This window comes from Carcharhinus amblyrhynchos, chromosome 1, assembly GCF_965287045.1.
Source record: "Carcharhinus amblyrhynchos chromosome 1, sCarAmb.v2.hapA, whole genome shotgun sequence".
Classification (NCBI taxonomy): Eukaryota; Metazoa; Chordata; class Chondrichthyes; order Carcharhiniformes; family Carcharhinidae; genus Carcharhinus; species Carcharhinus amblyrhynchos.
In genome coordinates this window covers 119,479,671-119,496,746 of record NC_137324.1, presented here as the reverse complement: position 1 = coordinate 119,496,746, position 17,076 = coordinate 119,479,671, and the positions used below count along the sequence as shown (strand labels likewise).

The 17,076-nt window shown below is 40.1% G+C and overlaps 1 protein-coding gene across 1 annotated transcript in view; it reads left to right on the top strand.

Moving 5' to 3' along the window:
- LOC145344555 (ankyrin-2-like) overlaps window positions 1-17,076 on the top strand; it is an 831,416-nt gene that overhangs the window by 793,401 nt on the left and 20,939 nt on the right. The window contains exons 45-48 of the mRNA XM_080191753.1: window positions 7,912-8,058; window positions 10,706-11,042; window positions 12,281-12,572; window positions 15,484-15,573. Coding sequence (XP_080047879.1) covers window positions 7,912-8,058; window positions 10,706-11,042; window positions 12,281-12,572; window positions 15,484-15,573 — 866 coding nt within the window. The remainder of the gene's footprint in view (window positions 1-7,911; window positions 8,059-10,705; window positions 11,043-12,280; window positions 12,573-15,483; window positions 15,574-17,076) is intronic.

The window sequence follows — 17,076 nt, the reverse complement described above, 5'->3', positions numbered from 1 at the left end:
GCTGCCAAATCCTTGTTGAGTTGATGCATTGCATCTTATAGATGGTATATGCTGTCGCCGTTGTGCTGATGATATTTCTGGGTGTGAATGCTTAAGGTGGTCGATGGTGTGCCAGTCAAGCATGCTGCTTTTTTCTGGATGATGTTGCGTCTCTTAAGTGTTTTGGAACTGCATTCATTAGGCAAATATAGAGCATCACACTCCTGATTTGTATCTCATAGATAGTGAACAAGCTTTCAGGAGCCAGATTGTGACTTAGTCAGTAATGAATGCCCAGTGTCTGACCTTCTCTTGTAGTCATGGTATCTGACATATTACACAAGATACAGAATACTGTGAAATTATCTGTCAACGTCTCCACTTCTGATATTATGATAGAAAGAAGGTCATTGACGAAGCAGCTGGGCCTAGGACACAATGTTCCCCATCTTCCACTTTTCCTTAAAACCTTCAATATTATCCACCTCCACTCCACCTTTTTTTCCTTGTAAGAAATCTTCCCTTTGCTCTTCTCTCAGCCTTTGAACTGATCTTCAGCCTTGGTAATTTTAGATAAAGATAAATTGTTCCCAATGGCTGATGTGTATATAACCTGAGGATAGAGATATAAGGGAGATACAAGGTTATTGACAAATGAGCAAGAAGAAATGTGAGGGAAATATTTTTCCATGAAATGAGTGCTCAGGTTTTGATTTGTTTCAACAGTGGGGATCAGCAAGAAAGAATTGATACTAATTGATGTTAATACCATATTAACAGTCAAAAATAATGGACAATATTTTGTCATGGCCTTTGGGAAACTGACGTCAAGAACAAATGGGGGTCACAAACCTGCACATGCCAGACAAGCTCAGTAATCTTCCTGGAAGCATTCCCCACTGGCTGCATATTAGCTCATTGTGCACACATGGAGACAATGTTAGTTTGCACAAGTTGAAGGCTGATATCCCCACTGGGAAAGTTGGGAGAAAGGCCATATTTGTGGCCTTTCACTGATGCAGTCCCCTCCTTGCAGCATGGATCTTCTGTTGCTGATGGCTCTGTGGCCTGTTGTTTCCATTCAGCTGACGGCCTTTGCGTGCAGTTGGGTGCTGTTCTGGCAAAATGGTGGCGTGGTCACAGGATTGCCCCCAATTTGAGTCTCAATAATTTTAATTGGCTCAATAATTTAATTGAGTCTAATAATTTTAATAACTGTGGGAAATTTCCTAAATGGGTCAGGAATGTGGCTGTCCCCTGTTTAACCCCCCTTGCCCCCCCACCAACTCCAATCCCACAACCGGGGGCTGGGAAAGTTCTTAGCTGAGGAAAGCTCATTCAAGAGTCTATTTCAAGCAGATAAGTTAGTAACACATGCAGTGGAAGAGTTACAAAAGGCAGTGAGGTGTAGAGTTTGGTGTCATTAACATATAGGAGTTGACCCTGTGTCTATCAAGTGTGACGTGTATATGAAGAAGAGGCCATGGAAACATTCTTGAAAGACTCTAACATGATGGTGCAGAATTAGGAGGGTAATGATTGGTGAGAATACTTTGGTTATGGTAGGAAAAGCATGAGTAGAATCAGAATCCCATTGAAGTAGACAAGAAGTTAGGTGTTGGAGCAGGATGTTTTGCTCATCTGTGTCAAAGGCTGTGAAAAAGTTGAGCAGTACAAGGAGTAACAATGCAACAGTCACAGTCAGAAATAATATTGCTCTTCACTTTGGTTAAGGCCCATCAGTGCATGGCTGGAGCAGAAAACTGATCAAGGATTATAAGTATGGAGCTAAAGGACATCCATGCTTGAATCTTGTAAGTGATTATTTCAGAACATTGGGGAAAAAGGGAAGCTAGAAGCCCAAGAGAGGACCAAATCAGCAGCCTGCCTCCAATCCCACCCCCTCTCACTCATCAATGGGAATAACTGATGATTTCACAAAACTGTACAAAAAACATCCATTAATTTAAGATCGGGCTGGAACACAGTTCCCAAAAGACAGCCTTAAACCTCAGCACATGCACCCATTCTGGCTTTAGCAAATTTCATGGCAACCAAGTGTCCTACACGGAGAAGTTGAACCTTTCATTAAAATATTTCAATCAAGCTCCCGCTGTGCAATTGAGAGCCAGATTTAAAGTCCGCTGATGCTGTGCAGCTTTCCCAAGCTCTGGAACTCTGCAGTGAAAGGGAATTGTTGGCTGCTGGATCCCCAAGGTAAGTAGATATTTTCAGTGCTCCTTGTGGACCAGGAGGAGCAGGAGTGCCAAATTTCAAATGATCATTTTTTACACTTAAGAGAAAAGGGTGCTGATTGATTGGCAAGTTGACTCTTATTGGCCGATAAAGATGAAAAATATCTCCCTCAACCATGAAAGCTGGGATCAAACTAAATACAGACAGATACATTGTGTTGCACAGCTGCAATTCACCGAAGATCCTTGGACAGCGCCTTCCAAACCCATGACCTCTTCCATCTACAAGAACAAAAGCGGCAGACTCATGAGAACCATCACCACCTGCAGATTCCCCTCCAAGCCACTCACCATCCTGACTGGGAAACATGTAACCGTTCCGTCACTGTCACTGGATCAAAATCCTGGAATTCCCTCCCCAACAGCATTGTGAGTCAATCCACAGCATGTGGGCTGCAGCGATTCAAGAAGACAGCTCACCACCATCTTCTCAATCATGGATAGGCAATAAATGCTGGCCAGCCAGCGACACCCATGTCCCATGAATGAATAAAAAAGTACCAATGCATATATTGATTGGTGATGGTTAATATACACATCGTCCTACACACAGTAAACATTAATGGAGAACCCATAAGCAAATTTCTCAACTGATATGTCTAAGGAAGGAAAAGATTTTGATTGTTCCACCTATAAAATGAATTTGAGTGTGGGATAGAACCTAATAAGGCATGTAAGGAAATTCTTGCACACAACTGCAGGTTCCTTCCTTATTGGGAGCGTAAAATTCTGCCTATGGAAACTGAAGACAATAATAGCAAGTGCTGGATCTAGAGGGATTACAATAGCTATACCGTTTATTTGGGCATGCACGGTCAAATTTAAAACTGAACTCAACTGTGTGAGTTGCTAAGTTTATACGGTCGATGAATAGATTCTGAAATTGGCAGCACAAATGACTTTCTTCAGTGGCACATTGTAAATAGGCTCACAATGTCAGACAAACACATAGACAAGGCATTGATATGAATATGTAGGTCACCTTGCAATGACTGATTTGCTCAGGATTAGACCAGGCTTGACTCTCATCACCATTTTGAAGAACTGGCATTCTGCCACCTTCACAATGTATCTGTCTGCATTTAGTTTGATTCCAGCTTTTGTGGTTATGAGGGAGATATTTTTCATCTATACCATATATCTGAATATTAACAGCCGTGCCAATTCTTTGCATCTCTTATATGTCTTACCTATTTACTGCTGGAACATATCTTGACTGCTTAAGATTAAAAGGTGAATACAGTAATTTGTGTTGTCCAAAGGGTGTGTTAAATATTTACAGCAGTGCAAATTCCTCACCAAGCTTCATGAACCAGTGTCCATTTCTGGCTTCAAGTTTGCTGGAAAACCTTTGTCCCTGACAGTGCTACTGTTATCACCTCGAGTAAGATCTTTGGGATCCAGGCAATTCTTTAGCTGTCCATTTGGCTTCTCCCTTGCAATGATGGAATTTACTCAATCTGTAGGTTCCATGACACTGGCAAAAACATTGTTTTCTTCCATCTTTGGAACTCTCTTCAAATTTTCCTTTTAGTTCATTTGTTAAAATTCAATTATTGGCACTGGGCATTGTTGGTTTGGCCAATACTTATTGCCCATCCCTAATTGTCCTTAAACCAAATGTCTTGTCAGGTCATTTCACAGAATCAAAGAATACTACAGTGCAGAAGAGGCCTTTCGACCCATCGAATCTGCACCAAAGCTTGAGAGGCCCTGACTTGCCCACCTAATCCCACTTGCCAGAACTTGGCCCATAGCCTTGAATATTATGGCATGTCAAGTACTCATCCAGGTACTTTTTAAAGGATGTGAGGCATTTCAGAGAGCTTTTAAGCATCAACCACATTGTTGTGGGTCTGGAGTCATATGTAAGCCAGACAAGGTAAGGATGGCAGATTTTCTTCCCTAAAGGACATTGAAACAAATGGATTTTTCTGACAATCGACAGTGGTTTTACGGTCATCATTAGACTTTTAGTCCCAGATTGCTTTATTGGATAAATACTTTATGTCGGAGGAATAATCACTAGTTTCTTCTCTGGATCAATAGTGATACTCAAAATCTTCAAAGCATCCAACCATCTCATCTAACACTATGGATAAATGTGCGATAGATCTTTCTTGCTTCAGATCAGAGGGTGCTTCTCATTGGATGGATTATCTTCAACTAACAGTGCTTCCTTCATCTTATGGTTTAAGTTTTAGTTTACTTATTAATTGCACAAATACGCTTATATTAACACTGCAATGAAGTTATTATGAAAATCCCCAAGTCAGTGAGTGACGCAGTGGTTAGCAGTGTTGCCTCACAGAGCCAGAGACTTTGGTTCGATTCCCAGCTTGGGTCACTCTCTGTGTGTAGTCTGCACATTCTCCCCTTGTCTGCATGGGTTTTCTCTGGTTTCCTCCCACAGTCCAAAAGACATGCTATTAGGTGCATTGGCCATGTGAAATTCTGCCTCTGTGTACTCGAATAGGTGCCAGAGTGTGGCGATTAGGCGATTTTCACAGTAACTTTGTTGCAGTGTTAATGTAAGACTACTTGATACTAATAGTTGCCACACTCTGGTTCTTGTTCGGGTACACTGAGGGAGGATTTAGCATGGCCAATACACCTAACCAACACATTTTTCAGACTGTGGGAGAAAACCAGAGCGCTCAGAGGGAACGCATGCAGACAGGGGGAGACCATGCAGACTTTGCACAGATAGTGACCCAAGCCAGGAATCAAACCCAGTCCCCTGGCACTGTGAGGCAGCAGTGCTAACCATTGTGCCACTATGCCGCCAGTTTACTGAGATCTGTTTGCAACTGTTTAACCCCAGGGTAGGAGTGATGTAGAACATACAGTGAGCACCTTTTTCTTTGTGTGTCCCTTAGATTCGGACCAAAGTTAGCTTTCGAGTCTCAGTTATTACCTTTGTCATCAGCATGATGTTGCTCAATGCAGAGTATCTTTTTTTTCTTTCAATTTTTCAGGAAAGATCTTTGGGTACAGTCTTGAGTGGAATTATATTAGACTGTGTTGTATTACCAATCTTCAGTTTTAGATTTATGGTTGTGAGCTTAACTTTCATTCTCTTCCTAATCCGAATAGTTGTGTGAATTTCTTTTCTCTGGGGATTGTCACATCCAGATTTTTCAAATACTTGTACTGTTGTATCTTCAAACTCATTGGGTGGAATTTTATGGCCTTGCTTGTTCTGAAACCTGAGATCAACAGACCTTTCCATGATCCACACCTCACCCGCTCCGATTCCCATGGCGAGTAGGATGCTAAAATTCTGGCCATTGTCATTGCTCAACTTTGGTTTCATTTCTTTCGGGTTCTCCCTGTTGTTCTGCTTCTGCTAACTCCTCTTCTATCTTCGTTCTTTGTTTTGCACAACTTTTCCCAGTGATTGGTTTTTCCACAATCTCTGCAAACTGATCCATATGGAGGATGTTTCCAGCGCTCTGTGAACTCATGAATCATCCACAGCTCTTGCACATTTTTCTCTCTGGTTTGCATTCTTTTGTTGCTGTTTCACTGCATCAGCCATGCTGCATTTATTTTGACTGAGCTGAAGGCCAGTCATTTGCATAGTTAGCATCTTCATCTGCCTACTCGTGGCTTCCGAAGCTCTGGTAGCGTTTACAGCCTGTGATATTGTGAGCTTGTCTTTTCCAATCAGATATTTTTGTACATCAAGGTATGCAGAGTCTCCAAATGAAGTGATCTACCCACATCCATTTCCATGAATTTGATCTTGTTGAATATCTTCTTCAATCTCATTAAGAAATTATCAACTGGCTCACCTAGCTCCTACCTCAGACTTTAAACGTGAATAGGTGGATCCAATGGTTTGACTTTGATTGGAGGTGTATGCCGAATTCATCAAAAATTTTGTCTGGAATTTTATTTTCACCTTCAGTCATCTCTCACTAACTCTTTCTTTTTCCTGCTTACAAAAGTAGCTGCCCCTTCTCCTTCACTAGTGTCTTTCAGAAAAGTTCATCAAATGTCACTACAACATCATCAACTCCCAGTTTATCCTGAGCTAGCCTTGTGTGCTCATTGTTGTGGCAGCAGTCATTTTGTTAACACAATTCACTTTATTTTCTCTCTGGCACCATCTTGGGTTGATTTTCTCAATCTCATATTCAGCACTTACTTTGTTTATAATGTTTGAGTTTTAATCTCAGAAATCTGCCCCCAGCTCCCATCATGTTATGTTTTATGGTTACAAAAAGTTTGAAATAATCACACTTTAAGAAACAAATGCTGAACTTCATCAAATGCACTTCTCAAATCATACCATCTGCTGTGGCTGTTACAATATTAGATTGATACACAGACTGTAGTGCAGTAGTGAGTGCTGTAACATTCTGGAACTATATGCATGAACATGTAGTTCCTAAGTCATATTGGATGATATATATCATATTGGTTAATATCTGGCAGCATGGTACAGCGCCATGGACTCATGTTCGATTCCAGCATTGGGTGACTCTGTAGAGTTTGCGTGTTCTCCCCATATCTACATAAGTTTCCTCCAGGTGCTCTGGTTTCCTCCCGCAGTCACAAAGATGTGCCAGTTGGGTGAATTTGCCATGATAAATTGTGTCTTCATGTCCGAAGATGTGTAGGTTAGGTGGATTAGCCATAGTGAACACGTGGGGTTATGGGGATAGGGCAAGGTGGATGCGTCTAGGTAAGATACTCTTTTAGAGATTTGGTACAGACACAAATGGGCGAAATAACTTTCTTCTGCATGGAAGGGATTCTATGGTTCTATGTTAATAACAATATAACACCCACAATTCTATTCTCAGACGCTTTCTGTGCCCCTCTTGTATAATATACAGTTTGTAAAAGAAAATGTTTTTTTTCTCTGGGCTGTCCCCAGTCCCTTTTTCTAACCAACTGTGATTTATTATATATGCTTATTATTGTGGGTAGTTATAAATAGTTAGGTTATCCACTCGGTAAGACTGCTCTTTCCTCATAAACTGTACAATGTTTATAAAAACTCATTTCATAGAATCCATATAGTGCAGAAGGAAGCCATTTGGCCCATCGAATCTGTATTGACTCTCCAAAAGAGCATCTTACCAAGGCCCACTTCCCCATCCCAGCCATTCATTGTGGCTAATCCACCCAACCTACGTACCCTTGGATGCTAAGGGGCAATTTAGCATGGCCAATTCACCGCACATTTTGAACTGTGGGAGAAAACCGGAGCACCCAGAGAAAATTCACACAGACATGGGGAGAATGTGCAAACTGCACAGTCACCCAAGGCCAGGATTGAATCCAGGTCCCTGGCACTGGTGAGGCAACAGGACTAACCACTGTGCCACCATGCTGCTCCTTTTGCCTGTTTGTCTAAACACTGAAATATATGCAGTATTTAATTCAAATGTTTTTGGACTAAACATTTGACTCTTTTCATCCTGGTAAACTTTGTTCTACTAAATTGATTGCAAATATATCTGTGAAAACACACTACTTCCTGAAATGCTGGATTAAAGTAAACAATTTCTGCTGGTTTGAGCCTTAACGTTAATTAAATTGAAACTTTAGATTAGAAAAGGAAACATAGTCTCTCAAATGTTCAATTCTTTGGTAGTTAACTGTAAATTGGTGATTTGTTAAATATTTTCCTGATCAATATTTTTTCTCTCCTCATTCCAAGATGAAAAACTAATGGAGACCTTGACCAAAATTAATCGCATGGATATTATCAGCTTATTGGAAACCACACCGACATCACCTAGCAGAGAGCATGTTTCCCGCACATATGCAGAGATTGAACAAACAATAGCATTGGACCATAGTGAGGGTAAGTGTTTTTCTTCAAGTATAACAGTTAGTCTGAAACACTAAATAAAACCTGTATAAAAATTGGGTGGCAGAAACTGCTGATGATGGATTTTCCATCTGTTATAAACCTGCCAAATGTTCTTCTCCATTGACTTTGTCCGGTGAGTGGGGTGTATATGAGATGCGATGTGAGTTTTGCACTAATACCTGAAGTGCAAGTCACTCCCTGTTTGAGCTTCAAATAAGCATTTGAAATGCAGTTTTATTCATTATAACTGTAAAAGTAGGTAAATTATCCTGCCATAAATGTCAGGCAACAACCTACAAAGGTGGCAGAGTTATAGAGAGGTACATTAAATTTAACATTAGCACCAGGCACCCTTTAAAAAATGGATGTATTCAGGGCACCTCTCTGTTTTAGTGGACTGAAAATTGACAAGGTGTAGCTCAGGAACAAAAGAGGTTGGCATAAGAACTCAGAGCAGGAGTAGATCATCTGGCCTTTTGAGCTGCTCCACTATTCAGTAAGATTTTGGCTGGTCTTTTCATGGACTCAGGTCCACTCACCCACAGGCTCACCATAACCCTTAATTCTTTACTGTTCAAAAATCTATCTGTCTTTGTCTTAAGAACGTTCAACAAGGTAGCCTCCCATTCTAAGTGGGCCAAAGAGAATGGCTTTGTTCTTTATGGCCCAAGGTACTGATCTTGTCTAGGGCTGGCACAGGCACCGCAGTCAACAAAGCCCGAGGGCAGCTGCTTTTTTGATTTGATTTATTATTGTCTCATGTATTAATATACAGTGTAAAGTATTGTTTCCTGCTACAAACAAAGCGTACGTTCATAGAGAAGGAAAGGAGGGAGTGCAGAATGTAGTGTTCCAGTTACAGCTAGGGTGTAGAGAAAGATCAACTTAATGTGAGGTAGGTCCATTCAAAAGTCTGATGGCAGCAGAGAAGAAGGTGTTCTTGAGTTGGTTGGTATGTATCTTTTTCCCGACAGAAGAAGGTGGAAGAGAGTATGTCCAGGGTGCGTGGGATCCTTAATTATGCTGGCTACTTCTTCAAGGCAGCACTTAGCGTACCTGTGAACCTTCCACACACCCAGCTCAGAGTTCCAAGCAAACTACATAAAAAGAGACATGGATTTTCAACAGTTCCTTTTAGGGAGTCTGATGATGTCTTGTATTAAATAAAATCATGGACTGAATTTGACCCTGGAGGTGGTGGTTCTACCGTCTCACATAAAAGGCAGGAGTAAACCTGTCTCTGCTCAGTCAACTCATCCTGCAGCCATTAAATGGCCGACAAACCCTTAAACTGGCTTGAGGCAGAGTCGCGAAGAGGACGTCCTACTTCAGAAAGCTCCTGGCCAATCAAGGTTGAGACCGGCAGCTTTTATGTCCCAGCAGCATCACTGGGAGTGGTAGCCACCAATGGGACTGCAGTGGAAGATAATCCTCACGAGGTCCATGGGAATCACAAAATTGAACTTCCTGTGGGGATTGTCGACTATGAGATCCCTTGGTAACTGGCAGTGGTCTGCCCAGCTGGAACTTAATGCCTGAGTCTTTTATCAGGCAGGTCCAGGACTGTGCCTGCTAAACAGTCCCTGCCTGGGCTGATTAAATGGGTACACCACAGTAGTGATTTTATTTTGCACCCTGAGTCAGCACACAATGATACTGAGAGGAAGCTGTTTAGCATTGGAGCCCGGATGTGTCTGAGTCTGGAGTTACGTGCAGGCCAGGTTTGCAAGTCCCAGCAATATGGATGGGGCAAGATCAGAATGGCCAAATGGAGGGAAAGCATGGAGGTCCCTATCTTCCAGCAGCTTCCACCCCATCAAGGATACAACCCCCCACCAACACCTCCCTCCATAATATTTGTTTTGCAGATTGAGTGCATGATGTAGAAATTTTCTGATTTTAATTTATATTCATTCAAATAGGAATGGGATGCAGATAGCTTCCATAATGGCCAACTTATCCACAAAACTAATTTTACACTGGGAGGCAAATTAAACATCCATTCTATTCTTTCCTCTCCCATCTTTTCTAATAGTGGAACAAACTTGATTCTCACTGTTTCATAGCATCACCTATTTGTTCTCCAGCACTGTACTGCAATGGTACCTATTTAAAGGAGATTCCTGAAACAATGCAGAGTCTGACTTTAAACACTTAAGTGTGGTGGGGGAGTGCCCACTACAGTAGCTAACAGTTTCTCATGTCATAGAACATAGAACATTACAGCGCAGAACAGGCCCTTCGGCCCACGATGTTGCGCCGACCAGTTTTTTTTTTAAAAAACACTGACCCACTAATCTAAACCAATCCCTTTTCATCCATAAACCTATCCACAGATCTCTTAAACGCCCCCAAACTTGGCGCATTTACAACCGCAGCAGGCAGGGCATTCCAATCCCTCACCACCCTCTGGGTAAAGAACCTACCCCTGACATCATTTCTCACTCTTGTCAATCTTTAGACTTCTCACACATCAATAGAGGGGAAAAAAATATTCATTAATATTTTAGATTTAAATCTACTGAATCATGTAGGCATAAAAGCCAAATTGCGTATTTGTACTTTTGAACACATTGGTTTCCCTCGCACTGTCCATGCTAGCAGTTCACCATAACCACTTTGCTTCTTCTACTTCCAGGTTTCTCTGCACTTTCGGATGATCTATACAGTCCAAAGACCACAAAATTTGGACAACCGGCTTCCAAAGAGCTTTATAGTGATATAGCCCAAATGGTTCGGGAACACCATGGTGAATGCTTTCAAACACAACCACCTCTCGTCTCAGAGGAAGATAGTTCAATCAGTAGCTGTAAACCTCAGGAAGCCAGTCCACAGGCCAGAGAAAAGTCATGGGATCAGTTGAAGGAGTCAGGGGATGAACAGTCCAGCTGCAAGCCCTTGCGACAAACTCAAAAAGAGCAAGAAGCCGAAGCAAAGGAGAAGTCACTTCCTGACACTCAAAAGGAAGGAGCCATGTAAGGTTTTATTTGGGTTAGATTTAAAAAGCTGTGTTAAATATTGACTACCTGTTAGATGAGTCTGTAGTGCTTTTAGTGCAATGAGATGAGTTTACCTCAATGATACATTGGATGCTTATGAGTGCTGTTTTGCTATTAGACAAGATAGGCTAGAATCATAAGGAACCTGTTAAACATTCATACATGAATGACATTATCACAATTTCTGAAGAAGTCATACGGACTCGAAATGCTAACTCTTTCTCTCTCCACAGATGCTGCCAGACCTGTTGAGACTTACCAGCACTTTCTGCTTTAATTTAATTTCCAACACCTATAGTATTTTCCTTTAATTTGATGTTCATAATTTCTATTTTTCATCCGATCACCCACCTGCCAGTCCTCTCCCCTTCACTTGCACAGTCACTCACTCAGCCACACACTCACTCACTTTATTCAACCCCTCACCAGCCCTTTGTTCTCTTGCTCAGCACTCAATTTTTAGAATACTTGGCACCTTTTAAAAACTTAGCTAAATATGGCAGCTGGTGCTATAAAAATAGTGTCCTCTCCTTCCTTTGATTCAGCTGCATTTGCTCGACTTACTCTGATGGCTCTCCATTGAAGAGAAAGAAATAAGGGGACATGCCAGCCTAGTCAACTGTGGCAGTGTTGGCAAAAGCCTTCTTTTGACCCTTGTGGCAGCCAGGATCACTTTGCTTACATTACCTCTTTTTTGAAATAAGAGGATAAATAACTGTGAGCTTCAGCTAAAGAATCCTTTTAGTGTAAAAGAGTGTTATTATGTTTAATGTTAGGCATGTTAACATGTGGTGTGGCAATGTATAAATTATTTATATGTTACATTCCAGAATGAGTCTCATTCAAAGAAGCTTTGAGGATTTTGTCTCTGCAATTGTTGCTGGAGTTTTACCAGAAACTACCAGATTATAATGAAAATATAGCTGCATGAGTGATTTAATTTTGTTTGTATTTATGCTTTTATTGTCTGTCATTTTGGGAATCACCCCAAGAACACAGGTTGATGTTGAAAGTTTAAATTCGGCTTGACATTGACCAGTAAAATATTGATTTCTGCAGCCTTACTGTTTTAGCCACAATTGTTTGAGCTTAGTTTGCAAAAATTCAAACCTAGCGAGGGACGGGGGAGAAAGCTTCAAAATTAATCTTTGATTGTTATTTATGATAGCCAAATGTTTGTAATAATTCCATGACATGAAAATTCTTCTGGACAGAGGGAGGAACCAAGAAACTGCAGCGTCTGGTGGGGAAATCATTTATTTGCTTAGAGGAAAACATGAGGAACTAGAAATGTCTGATGCCCAGGAGGAAGAGGCAATGGAGCAGATGGAAGAGATGGTAACACTGAGAATAGAAGAACCAAGTCCAATTGTGCAAGAGCCTGATGAAATTCAAGTTGGTAAGGGGTTGCAAGCTCCCGAGACAGTTGGCCCCACTATAGTGGAAACAACTGAAGATCAGCCAGAGGGCAAGAAAAAAACCTTTGAGGATCAATCACTAGAAAAGGTAGGATTGTAACAGTGAGACTCTGTGTACTGAACAATTGTATTTTTATATAAAAAGCATGATATGAAAGAAGCTATCATTTCTACATCAGCGCTTGTTTAATTCAAGTCCTGGAGGATCGGTGTCCATGACTAACCTCTTGCCTAGTCAAATCTCATTCCCTTTTCTCAGAGCCATAGATCCATGAAAGATAGGGTTACACATTCTGAACAACAAACACAAGGAGCCAGTTATACGCCTCCAGAGTCTGAACTAAACGACCAATAGTATAAAAGTACTTAATAAAAAGAAAAATAAATGTGGCTTTTCTCTCAGCAATACCAAAGAGCAGTTTTATTGCTGTTACTAATTGATTTTTCACTCTCCAATAACTACATTTTATTGAAAAGTTATTGCGACACTCGCTTTCTGATTTTAACAAGGAATAAAGGACAAAGAAAATTACAGCACAGGAACAGGCCCTTCGATCCTCCAAGCCTGCACTGATCATGCTGTCCGACTTAACTTTGTATGAAGATCTTCCTGAGCAGCCTTCCATCTTCCACCCTCAGGAAACTTGAGTTCATCCAAAACACTGCTGCCTGAATTCCAACTCGACCCAAGGTTCTTAAATACATCATCCCTGTGCTCGATGATTTATGTTGGCTCCTGGACCCAAAATACTTTCAAATTGGAATTCTCATCCTCATGCCCAAATCCCTCCAAGGACTTTTTATCATCTCTGCCCAGCCCTACACCCCTCCAAAATCAGTGTCTTCCTCCAAAGCTGGCTTCTTTCCATCCATTATGGTTTCACCCCAACATTAATAATGCTACGTTCAATGGCCTAAGCATGAACCTCTGGAGTTCCTCCTTTAAACATCTTTGACTTTCTCATCTCTCTGTATTCATGTAAGATCTTCATTAAAACATATTATCGCCACCAAACATTTTGTCACCTCTCCTAATGTCTCGACATTTGGTTCAGTGCTTGATTAATCATCTATGAAGCACCTTGGGATGCTTTATTATGATCAAAACATTATATAAATATAAGTTGCTTTTGCTGGTAAGAAATTGGTGCAAATAGGATTCTGTCAGGGTAGACTCAGATATAGGATAACAACAATAATTAATTTATTCCAAGTTGCTTTTCTCAACAATTATATGAGCAGACTAGTCTATAATGTAAGAATTAGTAATTTATTGAGGTCACATTTTTACAATCCAGTTATAGACAATTAGCATTTAAAAAATTATCTAAGCATGTTGTCTTAACCAATAGAACTATGCCACAAGATTTCATTTCTTAAAATAAAACAATTATTGTATGTTATAAAACTAAACAAACTGATTATCATTAGTAATAAACCACAATGTTAAGTTAATGTTTACTTCCTACTTACCCCAAGAATTACTTTATAAGACTACCAATCTTATTTCTGTGGGGGGTCACTGGTGGTACAGTGGTTAGCATTTCTGCCTTACAGCACCAGGGACCTGGGTCCAATCCCAGCCCTGGGTCATTCTCTGTCCAGATTCTGAACGCTCTCCCTGGGGCTGCATGGGTTTCCTCCGGGTGCTCCAGTTTCCTCTGACATTCAGAAGATGTGCAGGTTAGATTGATTGGCCAGGATAAATTGCCCTTTGTGTCGGGGGGGCTAGCAGGGCAAAGAGGTGGAGTTAAGGGGGTAGATAGGGCCTGGGTGGGAGTGTGGTGAATGCAGACTCAAAGGGCCAAATGGTCTCATCCTGCACTGTAATGATTCTATGATAAATATGACAAAGTCTTTGGGAGTGTTTCCTCAGCTCCAGCTATTGTCAGAGGTAAAACTTTCATTTTTGAGTGTCTGTAAAATTCTACTTCTAAGAGAGCACTGAAGACAGAGTCATTGAATATTTTTAAGACTGAATTATTAAGTTATTCTTGATCAACAAGGGAGTTAAAAGGTAAAGGGGGTAGGTAGGAAAGTAGAGATGTGACGTCAGACCCTTATTCTGATTACTTTTCCAATACTCCCTCCTCGTGTCTCCAGTTCTCTAGCTAAGGGAGCCCTCCTGCTGATTTTTATCCTCATAGCTATGAACCTCCTAAAGCAACATAGCTCAACCTTTTAAGTGCAATAGATTCCAAGTTATTTTAATTGCATTGATCCCAATTTCTGTAGCTAAACTTTAATTTCTAATACTAACAATTATAAAATCAAACACATGAACTTTGAACAAAATATTCACAATGACATCCACTCTTTTAAGGAGAACAATGCTCGTATGTTGTTGGAACAGAAAATTGTCCCAGCTATAAAATGGTTTTCTTTAAAATAAGCTGTCTCTTTACTAACCAGCAACCAAATTGTGCCTGTTTAATCTGAATTTAATCTCCATTAGAAGGTATTGAAAATTGAATGGCTTATTTGTGCAGTAAATTTGTGTAGCAGTGTACGTTGCCACTGGTATTGTGTTTAGAATAGTACTGGTGGAAGCATTGGAGCTGGTCACCAGTATTAGTCATGTGAAAGTAATCTGGGAAGGAACGAATCATTTACATGTATTAAACATAAACTGCAAAGACATAAAACCTTCAACCAGTAAAGTTGTTTTCAACTGTTCTTTAAGAAAAGGATTCATATTTTAGTCCATAAATACTGGTAACAATTTTAACCTTATAATGCCCTTGAGAAAGAACTTGCATCAAGCCTTTCAGACTCTCAGACCATTGTCAGTCATGTGGTTTGAAAGGTGTCAGGAAATAAATCTACTACTACAGGAATCCAATATTTTCATTATGAACTCATAGATTACATTCAGTAGTTCCTTATGAAAAGCTAGTAGATGAAGGGCAATTTGGAAAAGATGAACCTTTCTGGTGAATTATAGTATGGGGCTTCAGTCTGCAGCTTTGCAATCCTGTCTCCTTGACTACCTTCATTAGGAGATAGCAGAAGAACTGGGGTCTCTGGAAAGCAATTCTGATGAGGAGACAGTAACTACCAGGGTCATCCGCCGACGGGTGATCATTCAGGTACCCAATACTGGAATGCTGATCTTTGATCAAGTATAGAATGTGCTAGTTTTCAATTTAGACCAAACTTTTTTTTGTGCACGGAATTAGCAGTGTCTGTACTGATGCATGCTAGGATTTGTGGCATGGTATGAATAGTTGTTGTGGTTCTTAGCATTTAATGGAACTTTCATATAAATTAAAGTTTACCTCAATTAAGACATAGGAAGAGAACTCTTTGCTTGTGTTTTCTTTTCACTTTTGATTGAACAGTGTGTCTTTTAATTATTCACAACTATTGATCATTTTTAGTTTCATTTGAAATTTGTTGTGTCTGTGGCTATATAAAATACATCTATTCATGGTTTTATGGTTGACTGCCCCAGTTGATCTCTCAAACATGACCCATCAAGCGAAGGCAAGAACATGGCATTGTCAGGTATTAGTATCAAATTTGAATGTGTCAACAGCTTTACAGGAGTTTTTGGACTATATTTTAAAAAATGTCTCAAAAATCTTTACTTTGTTTGCACTATATATAAAATTTCACCTTATATTTTGTTCGCATAATGTAGGAGGATGGGAGGAGATAACTGGGCTGGAGTGCAGGATGATGTTTGATAATGTTTGCACCCACCAGTTTTATTCAGGTTGACTTGTACCAATTTTTAGAACTTTTGCCTCTATTAATTTTTAGGCAGTAAATGCCTTTCCTGATAGTGCTACCTTTTTGTTTTTGTAACCAAACAAATTCATGGCCCAGATTTTGCAGGAGTGGGATATTTACTGAGCCCTGTTATAGAACTGTTCCTGTGCCTTCTAGCTCAAAAGTTTTTTTTTTGCCCTGCAAATTGTTGGAAGATATTGCTGACACAGCAAAGCAACAGTATCTCCTTAACCAATGAAGAATCAATGAAATTAAAGATTGAGAAATAAACAGAGGAAGGACAGAGAAAGAGCTTTAATTAGAGAGGGGGAAATAAATGACAAATCAGGCACAAGAAGAGAAATAAAATGAGTGGAAAAAGATTGGAATTAAGAAACAGGGAAAAAGAGGTTTTAAAAAAGGACAACATCATAGTTTGACTTTTTTAAAAAAAATCTCCGACAAAATTCACAACCTGAAAGAATTAAACTCCACAGTTGGTAGGGATTTACAACTCATGACAGATGTATTCCTTACCACGAGTTGCTGACTGATTTGCACAATTAATAAGGATGTGCATTTTTCACATGACATTATTTTTTCTGACAAATTCTCAACCAATATAAATAAAGCCAATTTTGACACAGAGTCTATGGTTTTCCTATGAGTCCCACTCCACATTGGGAGTGCTAGGCCACAGAAACATCACTTTCAAAGATTTACTAGCAAAAATAACATCACCATTCAGATACTTACATCCAGATATATCTTCCTTTGCTACTTTTACCAAGAAATGCAGATAAAATGCAGAGCACTATTTTGAATTCACATCTAATTTTTGCTAAAAGGAATGGCAAATGAAGATATATTCCATCATT